Source organism: Accipiter gentilis, chromosome 2 (assembly GCF_929443795.1).
Source record: "Accipiter gentilis chromosome 2, bAccGen1.1, whole genome shotgun sequence".
NCBI lineage: Eukaryota > Metazoa > Chordata > Aves > Accipitriformes > Accipitridae > Astur > Astur gentilis.
Window position 1 is genome coordinate 23,332,150 of NC_064881.1, and position 17,935 is coordinate 23,350,084.

Below are 17,935 nucleotides of genomic sequence, written 5' to 3' on the forward strand. Positions count from 1 at the left end.
CCAAGTTGCTAGCCCTGAACTCCACATGCCCCAATCAAGACCATGCATTGCAATGGAAGTCCTGCCCAAATTAAAGCATGCTCAACATCCACATAAATTTTGAGGAATCTAGAGAATTTTTTCTTTATTCTTTACAGAGGATATACAGACTGCAATTTTTCCAGTAGTTTAGGCCCTAACTTATCTGCAGTCAATTTTTGTTATGCCGAAAAGCACATCCTGATAAGATGCTCACGTTGCAATCAAACTTCAGCCTTCTCCAGTTTCAGTTAAATTTCAGCTTGGATTTTGCCCTGAACAGCAAAAAAATTATTGATCAGACAGACAGCTCAAGTATTGAACCGCCTAGTCAAAGGATCAGCAAACACTAGAATAAGCAGACCTATCATATTTATATGCAAATGCAGAGACTTACACTTGACAGACTATATATGTCATCTCTTGAGTACAACCTGACTGGGCTTTACCATCTTCCCTTGCTTCTGGTGCATTGCTGTCTAAAAACTGAAGTTACTTATTTTCAAATAGTCCACTAGCATTTAACAGGCATCAAGATGTCTGTGTTTGCTATACAATGGCAAGTATTAAACTCCCAAGACCATTAGCATCATTTACCTGTAGGTGACCCAAACGTATAGAAATACGCCTTCCAATGTCAAAACTGACTCCCACCCACGGTCTTTCAAACTTCCTATTTTTCTGTGCAGCACCTGTGGATCCAGGTGGGCACACCAGGAGGACAGACCTCGTTTTTAACAGGCTTTGTAATGGTCTACAGGGAGAGGTGGCAACTGAAAAAGCCACTGAAAGAACCGCCATGCCACGTACCACGCCTCCGTTGCTGACGGTGTCATAAACAGTCCGGGGGCTGATTTAGCGACGAGGAGTCGGTCGGGCAGCGGGCGCTCGCTGTGACGAAGTGCAGAGGCAGAAGGCAGCTGCCCAGCGCAGCGCTCGCCCGGGCGGCGCTGCCTCGACCCCGTAACCCGACACAGCGTCGTCCTCGACAAAGCTACGCCGATGTCCGTCAGCTGAAGACGACGTGGCCGCACGTGGGATTGCGTCTGCCTGCCAAGGAGCAGGGCAGCAAACGGAGGCTCGGCACCGCGCGGCCTGCGTCGCGCTGTCAGGCAGCGGGACGGCAGCGAGAGCACCGCAGGCTCCCCTGATCTTCTGGGGGGGACACCAGCTAACTCCTGTTTCTCCTCAAGCTGCCGACTGGGATTCTGGAAGGACTTAGATGTCTGAGAACATCCCCTCCGTGCACAGTTTGAAGCCTACAGGCCAGGATAAATTAAATAATCTCGCAACTATGGACTATTTTGTGCCATTATGTTTTGTTCATGCAGATGAAAGAGCTCATTTTACAACGACAGCATTAAAGTACCTCTAAAAACACTTTACAAGGGTGGAGGGAAGTATCCATACAAAAGCTGGCTGCGTCCAAAACTCCCTGTAAAAAAAAAAACCATGCTAGTGGGAATATGCTTTGGGAAACTAGCTGCTTTAAAAAAAAAACTTAATATGCTTATCTTAATAATCCTGATGCCATTGTCATGTTTCCATTTTTGTACAAACTTCCTTTTCTCCCTCAACCCGTAAAGCTGTACTTCCTTTACTTCAGCCACAGGCCACCATAACTGGACTCAACCCCAGTGTCACTTCATTCCAAAAACAACAGTATTCCTCACAAGCCACACTGGCTGCTTTCCAGATTGAGGGGGAGGCAGGAGAGGGAGGGGATATGCTAATTTAAAAACACATACGAAAAACCCCCACCCCAACAACATTCACCCAACACACTGCTCCAATTCTGGATCAATTTGCATTGTCAACAGATAAATAATTTTAACTTAATTGTGCAATATTAACACTATATAGCTGCTAAAGAAGACACAGTTCAGGATGAGGATTTCTGATTTTCATCTGATTACTATGTAATCAGTTGGTGTAATTCCATCAAAAAACTTTTGATTAAACACCAATTTAAAAACCACCAATAGCTACAAGACAGTTTAGCACCAGCCAACCTGCCGTACAACTGTTGTTCTTTACAAACAATTTTTTCATTCTGACTTTGTGATCATCTCTTTCCATTTTCTGAAATAGATGTAAGCATGCTAAGTGTTAGGGACTGCCAATAAAACTTCCATCTGGTAAGAAAACAAAAGTCACAGGATTTTTTTTTTTAAACAAGGCTTTAGCAACATTTTTGATCCACTACAGAACAAATATGCAGCTCAATGGGGGAAGTGAAAGAAGGAATCAGTATATTTCAGCCTAGTGTATTAATGGAAAACAATAATGGAATGTATCATTTAAGATGATACACATTTCAAAAGTTCATCCAAAACAAGAGCTCAATAACTGCAAGACTCTTTTCAGGCCAGTCTGAACAGCTAGGCTATGCTCTAGGGACAGGAATAAGCCACTTTTCCGAGCAAGAAAGAAATCAGGAATAAAGTTCACAGCAAAATACAACAAGCAGCAATGAGAAACACCAAACTTATTACCAAGATAACATCATGCAAGTAAAAAATATTTAAATTAAATCCCCGGAACGGCAAAGGTTTTGGTTCATTTGTACTACTTCGTACAGTATTTCCAGTTCAAGTTCCTGTAACAGAGTTATTTTACGTAAAAAGGCTCTAATTTTTGCCATCCCCAAACGGCATCCTCGCTGGAAGGAAAGAATGCATTGAATTTCCATTTCGCCAGAAATCTCTATTCATACTGGAATACAAAGAGATAAGACAGATTCTCGTAATGATGCTTGGAAATAATCTGCCCTGAATTTCAATGTATTATTACATTTTCAAGTATACTTTGCATTTAATTACTCACTTCACCAGTGGTTGCTCATTACACATAAACCATGTCAATCTAATCACTCTAAGCATTTGTAAACTGCTGCTTTCTTAACAATACAGAAGATAATGCATTTTAAGGTTACTGCATGTGTTCTTTACAATATATAGTATGCATTAACGTATAGTAATGTAGTATTCATTTTCAACCAGACTAGGACAAAACCCTTGTCTTCACCATTTCACTCAATATACAAAATGATGCATAGAATATATTTTCTAGATATTAAAATACAAATCTAAACATTAATGTTGCCAGGATTCACAATACGGTGTTAGGCAACAAGAACTGGAGTCAGCAAGAAGTTTCTATCATGTGTACATCAGTGCTTATCTGACTAAATATAATGCATCTACAAAAAACGTGTACCCCAGCACCAGCCTAAGGTGTTTCTGAATTATACAGCATCTATCCAGATGAATGACAAAAACTTTCACTCCCACATCTGAAATTCAGTACCCATCCAGGTACCTGTTGTGCCCCAAATAAAACAACAACCAACTTGTGACACCTATAATTCTGCACTAACTGGCAGAAGCAGCATAGATGTTAAAACGGGACAGGGAGGTGTTAGTTAAGATTACCAGGTAAGACAGCGAGGAACACTGGGAATCCATGGTCCTTCCCATACACCGTTTTGAGGTCTAAACAAAAATGTCTCAAAGATATTTGAGCCTTTTTCTCTCCACCACATGAACAAAGGGCTCACGCCGTTAAAGTATGGCAGCTTCCTTTCCCACCCCATAAACAGCCATAGTAAGTTCCCTACAGAAAAGTACATGACATGACTTCTAAGGTAATCAGACACCAATTAGTAACAATTACCAAATATTAATACTAATTATTGAATGCACGCATCTTCAAAATTTGCTTGCAATGTTTAAGTCTCAAAGAAACGACTCCATGCTCTGTATTCTGGGTATGCTGTGCATGCCAGTGGACGACTTGCTGTCACCGCTCTGCAAACCCGGCTAGCTGGGCTCAACTGGACAATGGCCCCTGGGCATGGCATCTCTGGGAAGATCTCAGCAGAGGCCTTTCAGCCTTGTTTTCTTAAATAAAACAAGACCTTGAGAAACACATTGCCTCTAAACGTCTAAAAATTAAGAAGCTAGCTTGGAAAGCCTTAAACAGAAGGAAAGTGGAGGATCACAGTTGCTAAAAACGGGTTTCTTTTTCATTTAGCAATCCTGTTACCGCACTTCAAGCTTTGCTAAACACGCTCACCACTGAGCACTCGCGTACTCCACCAGGCTAAAAAGGACTTGGAGGGCTAAGAATGGGCAGCCATAATTGCCTTCCCAATTATTGGTTTCACAAACAGTGAGTTTAAAATGAACTCGAACAATTACCACCTTTTCTCACAGCGACGTACGTGCCTGGCCATCCAAGCGGGAAGCGTGCCTGCCAGGAAGCAGGTTCCCCTCGCCTCTCCTGCGGCGAAGGCAGCGTGAGCAGTGCCCAGCGCCACCGGGGCAAGCTGTGGCCACGCACAGGACAGGAGAGGGACTGGAAACGTGTGCCCTGGGCTGGCCAAGGAGCACTGAAGGACAGAAGAGGAGGATACACCTGGGTGCTGCTGGCCACCTCTGGGAAAGTTTAAAAAGACTAGAATTGGAGATAAAAACGAGCGTGCTAATGCAGCGTAGCAGGGAAGTTCAAACAAACTTTTTTGTTCTTATTTCTATTACGTCACTGGTTATAATTACAAGCTGTAATTAGTGAGAGCCATCAAATCAGGGGTTCCTACTGCACTGGCTGAAGCTCCGAAACCTCACGTCAGGGTATTTTCTATGATATGCCTATGAACATCTACCTTCTCTGAAATGACAATTTTTCCTACTTGCCAGAGACGCAAAGAGGGACCTAGAAGCCAGTGGGCAAGTATCTACTGTCTTTGCTGCCCCTAATTTTGATTCTGTCTATATTAAGAAGTTGTACACAACAGCTTAAGGTTTAAGTAGCTTAATACAGCCTTGTGTATAGACTGTCTTACAGACAGAAATATCAATCTGGCCTGTATTTCCCAAATTTCATGTGCAAATAAAATATCTTTAAATTCAACTATTTCAAGACCATTGCTGAAGATGTATGAGAAACTCCACTTGTTTCTCTTTTCATTTGTTGGTGACTTGGGACTGGCAAGGATGGCAGTGGTTCAAAGCAGAAGGGAGAAATACCATCACTTCTTCTACCATCTCACTGAGGATCAAGCAAGCAGAGCTCCCAAAAATCAGACCACACAAGAGGCAGTGGGAAGCTCCCCACAGTTAGTAGAAGACTTTGAAATGCTGCCTTACTGCTTCTCAGTAAGAAACCCTTGATCAGTTCATCTGCATTTGAAAGCCCTTCTCCTCTGGCTGGATATAGATATACAGTGGAGTGTGTCTAGTGAAAAGAAAAACAGATTAGCTTTATTTTCAAGATCTCCTGCAAGTAAGGTGCAGAGAGGTGTGAAATTTCTAAGGTCAGAAGCTATTGTCTGACTTTGGAAGCAGTCAGCTGAGATGAGATGCTGCAGATCCTAGACCACTTTAAAAGGGTATGGAAATGGAATCCATTTGCCTTAACATCCTGGGGATAAAGAGATTTTGCTCGTTTGTTTGTTTGTTTAAATGATGGGATTTCAGTGAAATTAAACCAAGGTAGTTCACAGATGTATTCAACTGCTGTAACTTCTGAATGAAATAGGCACTGTGAATGAAAGCTTCAAGGTCCTGTGCTGATCCTTGAAGCTGAGAGCCTGGAGGAGGTATTACAAAATCACAATTAAGTGCACATCCTTATCTCCTCTAACTAATCTCAAGACTGTAAGTAGAAAACATGGTCCTTCAGAGGAGATCAAGAGGCAAGGAGTGCTGTCCCCTGTTAAGAGATTCTCCCAAATCTATGTTCAGCTCCAGACAAAAACATTTAGCAGTTTTCCTGTTCAGAGTGGGAGACATGCCAAAAATGAGTTTATTTTTGGGTCTGACTACACAGAGAAGTAGTATCACAGAGTTACATCTCATTATCCCTGGAAGCAATGGAGTAACACGAGCAGAAACCTGCAGAGGACAAGCGTGACCTCCTCCTCCTCAGCCACTCCAGAAACCAGCCTTCTCTCAAACCACTAGTGGGATGCAATGCTGTCTCATGGGAGAAGAGCCTTCACACAGAACCTGAAGAACAATCAAGCCCGAAGCCAAGCCCGGCCAACCAGCAGTCAAATGGCTGCTGTCCTCTAAAGGAGGAAGGCTTGCTCCCTTTCTTGCCTTTCTTTTCCTCCCTACTATGCATGCCCTAGCGGCAACATCCCATCTTTTCCTCTGCACTATCAACATGCTTGACAAGACTTTCCCTGAGTCACCCTAACTTACTGGAGTTACAGAGTCTACAGACTCTCTGCTGCATGTGTTTCCTGCTGTTTCACTAGCCCACAAAAACACACAATGAATTCTGGCACAAGCCCAAGGTAGCTAGTGCATGGTTGGAAGCTGGAGGAAGGCCGGAAGGCCGGACAGGGGAATGTTTTACCCTTTTTGGAACTGACAAAACGTTAAATCATCTCACCATGACTCCACAAACACCGCCTGGTTTTACCCAGTGCCCGGGCAACAAAGCGTGCTGTGCTGCAAAGGCTGCTGCTCCAGCAGAGAGACCTACCAGCACGGAAAGGGGAACACCTGCAAGAACAACCACTTTTCTCCTGCCCTGACAAAGTAAGGACAATTGTCTAGAACAGTGGTTGCCACGCATGTTGAAGCAAAATATCACTATAAATCCTTAGCAACCACCTGTTCACCCTTATTCATTTTTCTGCTTTTTCCATATAGCTCTAAGCCAGATGAGGACCACTTTCCATAGCCTTATGAACCATAAGCTAAAGAGGAACTACCACTAGCCTAGACCTAAGAGCAGCAAGAACTGCATCACAGTTTTCTCTTTACAAGCATTTTAAAGCACAAAAATCAGATTTTCTTCCTTTGGCAATACTTACATTTCTCACAATTACATTAAAAAAAAAAAAAAAAAAAAGAGACTTCTTGAGAAATATGAGTTCAAAAGCATTTTTGATTCAAAGAGAGTTCTTACCGCCATTTCAAAGGGATATGCATGTATACATAAAAGATCAGGTTAGCTCAAACATTTAGCTCGCCAACTTCACAAAGTCCAGTTTATAGAAGGTGATTGTACAGTTTGTTCTCTACGTCAATATGATGCAGGCATTAGCCATTTTATCTGCTGAAGCAGAAAAAAAAATTAAGTAACCATCCAGTCTTATGACTGCTTGTCATAATTGCGCTGCCTATCTAAAGTTCAAGTAACCTTTTATCCAGTATGTTAAAAAAATACATTAAAGATGGTAAAACAATAAACTATATCATTCCACTCTTGAGTATCTAATCACTGAGGCATTTTATGTTCCCTCTGTTTCTGTGTCCAGTGATCATAACGGTCTTCTATAGTCTGAAGCAACACTTAAAAATTATTAGGACCACTGTGGAAAGGTTTTAGGAGACTAATGGACTCACCCTTGTGGTTTACCTAATTCAGCTGAAATCCCAAATCTGCTTAAACTTCCAGGACTTCTTCATCAACTTCAGCTGGCTCAGGATTTTATGGAAATTTGATTCTTTATGTTTTGCAAAAACACCAACAAAAAGATCGGTATTTTTATCCAAAGTTCAAGCAACAGAAGTTGTTCAGTTTCCCGTCTTCATTAGTTTTGTTGTCAAACAACAAATACCACCCACACATGTACTTTTAATACAATGAGACAAATGTCACTGCAATCATCATTTGGGACTGGAAAGTTTGGCAAGGTGCCAGAGTGGTGAAAGTGATCCCATCACAGATTGTTCAGCAACACCAATAATACTAAATTCCTACATGCTCTGTTGGCAACATGCTACGGTGAGAAACAACACAAGTTCGTGAAATTGAAGCTGATCACCACAGGAGCTAATGAACACTCTTTCTATTCACTTCATATTTCCCGTTCAATTTTCACAAATAAACAAAAACACTAATAAGAGTGTCTCTCTCAGCCTGCCGTCCTTCTGTAGTCTTTGGGCTGGCCTCAAGCAGCGGGAATGGTTCAAGCTGCTCACTATTTTTAGAAATAAGCAATTCAGTAAATCACTTGAAAGTATTACAAAGGCAATGGGCTCTCTCATTCTGAGGGAAAAAAATATAAAAGAGCATCATTGCTCAATCCACAGCAGTATTTACAGAGCAGACACCAGCCAGGTCAAAGCTCCCATCCTTGAGATGGCCAAATAGCACAGTTTGAGGCACAGATTTATCCCACAGTCTGCTAAGATCCCTCTGGTGCTCTCATATCACTGGCATTTCTAATCTAGCAGCTGGGAAAACACAGAGTAGGACTCGAGGGTTCAAAGCTGATCTACAAGACTGTTAGGCTTCTCCTTAACCTTGGGTCAGAAGCAAGGTTGGAAGAGCACAGGGTCAGGAAAGGCATAAATGGTCCATGGATCTGCACTTGCAGGACACGTTACAAATGTTAATTACCAGACCATGAAAAGCATTTTCTGAATACTTAAGTTTTCAGATAAAAAAAAAAAAAAGTCACTTCTACCTTCAAGGAGGAGAGCCCAGGGAACTACAGGCAGGTCAGCCTCACCTTGATTCCCAGGAACACGATGGAGCAGCTAATCCTGGAAATCATTTTCAGGCATGTGAAGGACAAGAAAATCATCGTGAGCAGTCAGCATGGCTTCACCAAGGGGAAGTCATGCTTGGCCAGCCTGATGAGCTTGTAGGATGAAATGACTGGCCTGGTAGATGAAGGAGAGCAGTGGATATTCTCTATCTAGACTTAAAGAAGGCTTTTGATGCCATCTCCCGTAACATGCTCATAGACAAGCTGTTGATGTATGGGCTGAATGAGCAGGCAGCGAGGTCGGTTGGAAACTGGCTGAACAGATGGGCCCAGAAGGTGTTGATCAGCGGCACAAAGTCTAGTTGGAGGCCAGTAAATGGTGGTGTACCCCAGAGGTCAATCCTGGATCCAGTCCTGTTCAAGATCTTCATTACTGAACTGAACGATGGGGCAGAGTGCATCCTCTGCAAGTTTGCAGATGACACAAAACAGGGAGGAGTGGCTGATACACTGGACAGTCATACTGCCACCCAGAGAGACCTCGACAGGCTAGAGAAAGGAGCCAACAGGAACCTCATGAAGTTCAACAAAGGGAAATGCGAAGTCCTGCACCTGGGGAGGAACAACCCAAGGCACCAGTACATGGTGGGGGCTGCCCAGCTGGAAAGTAGCTTTGTAGAAAAGGCATGGAGGTCCTGGTGGACATCAAGTTGAACTTGAGCCAGAAATTTGCACTTGTTGCAAAGAAGGTGAATGGTAGCCTGGGCTGCATTGGGCCAAGTATTGCCAGCAGGTGCAAGGAGATGATCCTGAGCCTCCACTCAGCACTGGTGAGGCCAGACCTGGAGTGCTGGGGCCAGTTCTGGGATCCCCAGTACAGAAGAGACATGGTGTCCTGGTTTTGGCTGGGATAGAGTTAATTGTCTTCATAGTAGCTGGTACAGTGTTATGTTTTGGGTTTGGTAGGAGAAGAATGTTGGTAACACACTGATGTTTTCAGTTGTTGCTAAGTAGTGTTTACACCAAGTCAAGGATTTTTCAGCTTCTCATGCCAGCCAGCAAAAAGGCTGGAGGGGCACAAGAAGTTGGGAGGGGACACAGCCAGGACAGCTGACCCAAACTGGCCAAAGGAATACTCCATACCAGGTGACATCATGCCTAGTATATAAACTGGGTGAAGTTGGCCCAGGGGGATCACTGCTCGGGAACTACCTGGGCATCAGTCGGTCAACCAGTGAGCAACTGCATTGTGCATCACTTGTTTTGTATATTCCAATCCTTTTATTATTATTGTAACTTTATTGCTGTTATTATCATTCGTAGTTTACTCCTTTCTGTTCTGTTAAACTGTGTATCAACCCATGAATTTTACTTCCCCCCCCCCCCCCCCCCCCCAATTTTCAACCCCATCGCACTGGATGGCAGGGAGTGGGTGAGCGGCTGCGTGGGGCTTAGTTATGAGCTGGGTTAAACCACAACACATGGACATACTGAGAGAGTCCAGCAAAGGGCCACAAAGACAATGAACGCACCATAGCATCTGTCCTGTCAGGGAAGGTTCGGAGAGCTGGAACTGTTCAGCCTGGAGAAGAGTGGGATCTTATTGATGTCTAGAAGTACCTGAAGGAAGGGTGCAAAGAAGATACAACCAGGCTCTTTTCACTGTTGCCCCATGACAGGACCAGAGGCAATGGGCACACACTGAAACACGGGAGGTTCCCTCTGAACATCAGGGAACACTTTTTCACTGTGAGGGTGACTGAGCACTGGCACAGGCTGCCCAGGAATGCTGTGGAGTCTCCCACCCTGGAGATATCCAAAAGCCATCCAGACAAGGCCCTGGGCAGCCTGCTCTGGGTGTCCCTGCTTGAGCAGGGGAGGTGGACCAGATGACCTCCAGAGGTCCCTTCTTACCTCAACCATTCTGTGATTGTGTGATAAAGACTGAGCACCACGTCTCTATCCACCAGTACGTACTGCACACCTGAAGGCAGCCAACTGATCATTCTCAACTGAACTCATTCTACACTGAAAACAGTCCAGCAAATAAGGATCAAAACTTTTAGTGGCTCCACTGTACCTCATTATTCTCACATAGTTACAGTTTTCTAATACAATTACTTTTAAGGACAAAGTAGTGATGTTTGGTCAGTGTCCAACAAACAACAGCAAGACTACATCAAACACCCTCAGCAAATTACTCCCATCCATTCTTTTTTATAGGACAGTGGAGAAAAAATACCATCTTACAATCTCACCACGCCAAGCTCTGCCTCCAGTAATACTACGTATAAACTTTTTTTATTTCTAATGAGAAAGAAAAAAAACCCGAAGTCTAGTCATGCAGTTTCCACACCAACTTCACTAGCCAGGTTTTCACTCAAGGACTGCAAGAAACTGAATGAAGACTGAAATTTAAAATTAATTATCTAGTTACAAAAATATGGCTAAGCTGCTGGTGTTTATCTGCTGCTTTTGTCTCACCCTTTAGTTATTCCCCACAGCCCATCAGTATCCATTCATTATCTCTTGTGTTACTCTTAAACTTCACAAAAGAGGGTAGAGCAGGATCACGCTTGTTCTGAGTTTGTACACAGCCTAGCCTAACAGGATCCTGCTCCAAGATCAAAACATGAGTTCTGGTGTTCTAATAACTAGTAGTATTTATAAAAATATCTTTATCATTATTAGTCTGAGAGGGAACATTTCAGTTTACTCTTAGGTTAGCATGCAAATTCCTAATGGGTTTTGGAGATCTCTCCACACTAAGCGAATGTGGTGTCTGAAGTTTGCATTTTGCAAATTGCCTGTTAAAATATATTTGCACACACATATGAAAGCTAAATTAAATAGCACTTTGCTAATCAAGCAAAAAACAAGTTTGTTTTGCCCAAGATGAGCCTATAGCCCATTCAAACAGTGAAGCTGAAAGTCTGATTTAAAGGTCAACAATGAATTCACACCTGGCTTTAGAAAGAATGCAGAGAAAAGGAGAAAAGGAGCAGAGAGCAAATTCAACCCAGCCAAACAATGCACGTAAGTAACAGGCAATTGATTTCTTCCAGACAAACTCTGAAGATTCTTCTACATCCCATATACCACACAGATGTCCTTCTTTTTAAAAAAGGCAGAAAATCAACCCAAAACAAAACAAACCACAAAAATCATGTCCAAAAGCATACTTTTTCCTGGACTGAGACTCCTATCAATATCTGCCATCCCTGTGCTGAAACCTCTGGCACAGACCTGCACGTGCTCCATACTTCATACTTGTTGCAAATTCCACTTTGCAAGGTGGGCAAAACTGAGCCCAATGTGCATGATGTTGAAGTCTTGCTTACGCAGCTTGGGCCTTCATATTCCTCCAGCATCACAGCACAGCTCTCTGGGCCTTTAGTTTTCAGACTCTTCATCTGCCCGTTTCCCATGATCCCGGGAGCTGCATATTTGCAGGAACAAATCCATTTGCAGGAAATTCACCGTTCTGAACTACCAAGAAATGCTCACACACAAGCCAGTATCTCGAATGGATAATTTCACGGGTGGTTATGTTAAGGTAAAGGGCAGAAACCACGGAAACATAATGCTTGAGGAACAGGAGCAGCCCCCATAGTCAGCTGGGTTAAAAATGTCCTCAGTCCATACTCTGAGCCTGGCAACAGAAATTGGGCTGGAGATAAAGTGGCAGGTGAACTGGGCAAAACAGAAGAAAGCACCAACCCATTTACTGTTTATCACAGTAGAGAAAACATTGCAACATGTTGGCAAGTTATCACAAGCCCGTGTTCATTACCAGCCCAAATCCTCAATCATAGCGCTCTAGTGATTTACGGGAAATTAGCATCGCTCTGCTACTTGCAGTGGGGCTTGCTTCTAAGTACCAGATAAACTCAGCATTGCAGACCACTGATGGACCCTACTTCAAAACCTTCTCTCTGCATCACCAAAACCAGCAGTTTCCACAGAGTGAATTAACCCCAGCACGGTACTAATGTGGCTGCCTGTGGCATCTGAACCAAGCTCCATACAAAAGATGAAATAAACAGGACTGCAAATTAATCCACGCTTCAAGACAATGTACTGGTAATTATGCTATTTGTTCTTTTTCATCTAATTTCAGATGGCTGGAAATCTAGATGCAGCTAAAGCAGCAAGTATGGGTTGCACAGAAAGAGTTTCAAGTGCAAAAGGAGTCTGTTTTGACACTTTGGTGTTCTGACAAAGCAAGAAATCCCAGAATTTCTCAACAAGGCTTTACAGGCTCTCAAAGTCTCTCTGGCTCTCCTGCCATTAGCTACCAGCTACACACAGCACGCTCATGCCTCTTCCAGTATCGTGTTAGAATAGCAGGGGGGGGAAAAGAGCAAAAAAAGTGTTCTCCAGTGTTCTCCACTTGGACATCTATATGCCTACAGCAATATAAAGAAGAAATTGTTATATCGTCACCATGACCAACAGTCTCACTCGCTCTCTTTTTTGTCGTATCTGTTCTCTCCTTCCAAGACTTTAGAAATTGGAGAAATAAGATTTGTCTTTATAAAGTACTTCTTCCTCTCTCTCTCTCTCCCCCCACGCTTAAGAGTAAGGGTCAAAAACAGACCACCTGCGGTGCAACCACACAGTGGACTTCTTTCTGGTGGAGACAACACAGCTATAAGCTCTGATGGTGCAGGTACTTTTTTCCACTTGACTAGTTGACCAAATTCTCAGGCACTTTTAAAAAATATTCATTCCATTGCAGATCCTATGATGCATTCATCCATGCATCACAGGCACTCCATGGAAGTGACTTTGTGAAGAGCCCATGAAACCTCTAGCTTTAAAATGCCATTCCAACCAAGGGCACAGACATCAAGTGTATGCATGCATCGTCTGTATCTATACCACATACCAAAATATTGCGTGCTGCTTTTTAATTGCATTATCTGGATAGCATATACTGCAAAACCAGCACCCAGGCTACTTTGCTTTCAAGTCTGATTAAATTCTGAAGATCTTCTAGGACATTTCTTGTTCTGAAAAGTGCTGGACACCGCAACAATTTATGCTCTCTCTCATCAGTGGACACCCCTTCAATTTCCTTTGCTCCCAAACCCCAACTCTGAAGGCCAAGTCAAGGAGTCAAACGCTCCTGACCCCAGGCCAGTTCTCCATTTGGCAGGAGTCCTGTTTTACAAACCACAGCCAGATCGTGCCAGTCGTATTACCCTCCCACAGTTTTACAGTTGGACCTCTGCATTCATTTTATGTCCACTTCTCATGTTTAATCCGTTGCTTTAAAATTACTTGGAAGAACCCTTAGATTAAGCTTTACGTACTCCTACACGAACGACCCCTAAAGAAATGTACAGAAGCCAAAGACAATTTCTTTAAAGTGTTAAATTATAAGAGTTTTCTCAGTTTATAGTACTCAGAAGTGCAAATAGTGAAAGCAAAAACCGAGCAGGTCATGACAGTTAGAAATTATTCTTCCAAAGAGGGTAGATACCTGCACCTGGTTACTGAAGAGGACTTGAGAGTTTATTACACACACTAAAAGTAGCCTAATACGCATTACTCCACTCACTTCATCTATGAGGCAGATTTACTGTCCAGGGAAGTAAATACATGCAAGCACAATGTTCTTATAAGCACATACAGTCTTAAATGCAAGGCAGAAATACCAGCAACCTTTACTTATATGAACAGACCTACTACTCAAAAGCATGTTGAGGGCTGACAAAGAGAATAACCAACACTATATGCAGATTATACCTATGTAATTTGATATTTCAGATTATTGTGCTCCATTTGAGAATTTCACACTTTCTTCCTATTAGGCACACAGAGGAAGTTTCTCTAAGCCTCCTCTACCACTTGGAGTTTCAGTGCGATGGGGAGACTGGTGGGACCAGAAGCCCATTATGGTACCCTTCATCCTTAGGCTACCAGTCAAGTGCCAAAAGGTTTTGTAGCAACAAAATTGTCCCAGCCTGTTGGGCCTCAGCAGCACGGACAGTCTGACCCAGCCAGACTGTAACCACATCTCGTTGCCTTTGACAGACTGACTGAAGAGCTACACAGACAGGGTCCAATGACTCAAGTGGATCAGATATATCCTGTCACTGCTATAACAAACTTGCTCTGAAGCAATATGGGGATAACTTGTAATTCTGCTGCTACTTTCCTTTAGGGATTTTTTGTTGTTGGTTGGTTGGTTTGGTTTTAGTTCCTTTTTTTTTTTTTCTTCTTCTGTGGATACAGGGAAGACCCCAATGATAATATGCTAATATGGCACTACCATTAGGCCAACCCTGATCTCTTGTTAAGTTAAGAATCATTATCTAGATTTTAAAAATAAAATAAAATAAAATCAATCCAAATGGATACCCTTTAGACTTCCATACACATTTATTTACCATAACCAGTGCACATCTATCACATGAATCCTCCGCAGACCTACACACAGACTTAACCCTACTGTCAGGGTTATCCCAAGAGAAAAATAATTACAGGAAACCCCTCACGATAAAATAATTAAGCCTAAGTCTGCAGGATCTCAGCCTGCAAGCGTGTTCAGCAGGTTGCTCCAAAACGCACCAAATTCAGAGGACTGCCCGAGCGCGCTTCGACGGGATTTTAACAGGGCCTCTGCACAGTACTGCTCCGTTCAGAAACTTTTCACGAATCGCCCATCCAGATCTCCTTACCATAGCCACCTGCCCTCGCAGGAGCCCTCCAGCGCCCTGCCCAGCACCGTGTAACCCACGCACGCCGCAGGCACGACTCCAGCTCTTGAAGAAACCTGTGTGCAAGCGCCCAGCCCGCACAGCCTCCACTACCCCCCCCCGCCCCCGCCGCGCACTTTACCCAGGAAAACTCTTTCATTCTCAGCACTCAAACTACTTCAGGTACCGGTGACTCCCCGCGCACGCCCCCTTTCAGCCGCGCAGCTGCCCGCCCCGGCCGCCCCCGGGCTCCGGACCCCCGGCGCCGGCCCGCCGCCGCCTTCCCGGCGGGCCGCAGCGGGCACCCGCTTCCTCTGGGACTCGTAGAGCGCGGGCCCGTCCGCGCCCGGCCCCCCGCAGCCCCTCCAGCAGCACCCCAGCCGCGCCGGCGGCCGCCCCGCCGCCAGCCCGCCCCCAGCCCCACCGGCAGCCGCAGGCCGCCCGGCCGGGGCGGCCGCCCCCGCCGCTCCCCCGGCCCGGCCCGGGGCACCGGCCGGCCCGGCACCCCCGCCCGGGCCCCTCCAACGGCGCCGGGCCGGGCCGGGCCGGGCGGCTGCCGTCACCGCCCCGCTCCCGCCCTCGCCCTCGCCCTCCCGGGACGCACCTTCAGGCTCCCCCGGAGGGGGCCCTTGCCGTGGCCGGTCGGCGCCGGGGGGGGGCTCCCCAGGCCGCCCTCCTCCTCCTCCTCTTCCTCCTCCACCTCCACCACCACGTCCTCGTCTTCGTCCTCCTCCTCCAGCGCCGCGGCGGAGCCCTCCCGCCGGGGCGGCCTCCAGGCGCTCTCGGCCTTGGGGGGCCGGACCCCGTCCGCCTGCGCGGCCGCCGGCCCCGCGCTCAGCCGCCGGCTGCCCATGCTGGAGCGCTTGGCCAAGCGCCGCGCCTGCATGGTGCCGCCGCCGGCCCGGCCCGGCCCGGCCCGCCTCCCGCCGCGCTCAGCCCCGGCTGCGGGCTGCGGGCAGCGGCCCCGCCGCGGCAGCGCCGAGCCCAAGGGGCGGCGGCGGCGCTCACCGGGGGGCGGCGGTGGGTGTGTGCGGCCGGCGCGCCGCGGCCATGGGGGCCCGCGGGCGCGGCGAGGCGGGCCCGGTGCCGGCGCGGCCGCCCCGCCGCTCGCCCACCTGCTCCCGCCGCCGCCCCTCCTCCTCCTCCTCCTCCTCCTCCTCCTCCTCCTCCTCCGGCGGCCGGCCTGCCTGCCCGCCCGGCCCGGCCCGGCCCGGCTGTCGGGCGCGGCGCGGGGTCCGCTCCCGCTCGCCCTTCCTCGCCGCCGCTGGTCCCCGGCACCAAAACCCGGACTGGATTCCCGCCGACCGCGGCTCCGCCAGGCGCTGCGCGGGGCCGCGCTGCCTCCGCCCGCAGCCGCAGGCGGGTTTCCCTGCGGCGCGGCGCGGAGCGGAGCGGCAGCGCGCCGGCCCCCGCCGCCCACCTGCTTCGCCCCGGGTACGCCGCGGGGAGCGGGGCGCCGGTCCGTCCCCCGCCGCCGCACCCCCGCCGGCGTTTAGTCCGTTCAAACGGCAGGAGGGCCGGGGGTGCCCGGCAGCCTCCGCCCGCGGGACAGGCTGCCAGATGTCTCGGGCCTGGGTGAAAGAAAATTATTTCACCCCTCCCCAGAAAACACTGATGGAAAAAATGGAACTTCTGGGAGAAAAGCTGAGAAGAAACTGGGGTTTTTCCCAGACGAAAATTCGAAGCAGAGCTATCTACGCTCTGTTGAGGAGAAACCTCTCCAGGACGGCTAGGGAAATAACTCCCAGTTTAAATTGCAGTACTTCTGCACTTTAAGCTTTAAAATACCTTTCTGAAAAGTTTTTAAATTAAAATAGTTTCCAAACAGAGCTTTAAGTTATTGCAGTCACCATTTAAATTTATTACAGGCTTCTATACCATTTATTAAAGCCTCCTGAAATTGAGTTATACTTAAGGTTGTCACGTGCTTTTCCTAACCTCTTCCTCTATAAGTAAGTTTCAAGTCTGCATTTACATGTTATTTTTGAGCCATATATATACTCTTCTCCATTTACAAGCGAATTACAGTAATTCCCTTTTCAGTGTTCAGTACCTTTCTCCCCACACACTCTGTTTTAGAGGCATGCCAACAGGCCAAATGTACACGTAATATGTTGGCACGGGGCCAAGCTTCACCTCTAAGGCTAAGTTAATTTGTCCCTGTCAAAAAGTAATTACATTTATTCATTTTGGAACATAGCATGCAGTGCTTTCTATGCAAGAAATTATAGATCATACAGTACCCACTCTTAAAGAAATAATGAAGTTACTTTTCATGTCAAACTATCGAAGTTGTTTCAACTTTCTCAACTCAGTCCCACAAACCAGTTGTTTTCGTTCACTCTTTCAAGGTTTCCAGAGACTGCATCTCCTGACAAGATCCGCAACAGAATCACTGGCAAATTCTGGCCTATCAGGCCTTCCAGCAGTATTTCCCCATCCAGCTAAAAATGACACTTCTAGATGTTTTACTGCGGCTTTGATCAGCTGCACTGCAATGTCGGCACAGCCCGTCTCGCAGCAGAACAGCAGTCAAAACCCCTGGTACGCGCCACCACGAGATGCCCCGTCGTTTTTCCTGCCACTGCATGAGTATTTAGCTTCTTGATACCTGGTCGAGTGGATCAGTCATGGTTTTTTGAAGCTGATGATGCATAAAAGATAGGTTTGAGGAAGAAAAAAAAAAAAGGATAAATGCTTTTTAGTTTTATTCCTACACTGAATGTTCAGAATTCAAAGATTTAGATTGGACAAA

The 17,935-nt window shown here is 46.1% G+C and overlaps 1 protein-coding gene across 3 annotated transcripts in view; it reads right to left on the minus strand.

Moving 5' to 3' along the window:
* Positions 1-16,643, minus strand: part of ZNF704 (zinc finger protein 704) — a 97,613-nt gene extending 80,970 nt beyond the window's left edge. For 2 of the 3 annotated variants that reach the window (XM_049823120.1, XM_049823111.1), the window contains exon 1: positions 15,785-16,076. In XM_049823120.1, coding sequence (XP_049679077.1) covers positions 15,785-16,066 — 282 coding nt within the window. In that variant the 5' untranslated portion in view covers positions 16,067-16,076. Of the gene's footprint in view, positions 1-15,784; positions 16,077-16,600 lie in introns of those variants that run through there. The other variant, XM_049823130.1, reaches the window with a different exon arrangement.
* Positions 16,644-17,935: the final 1,292 nt, after the last annotated feature.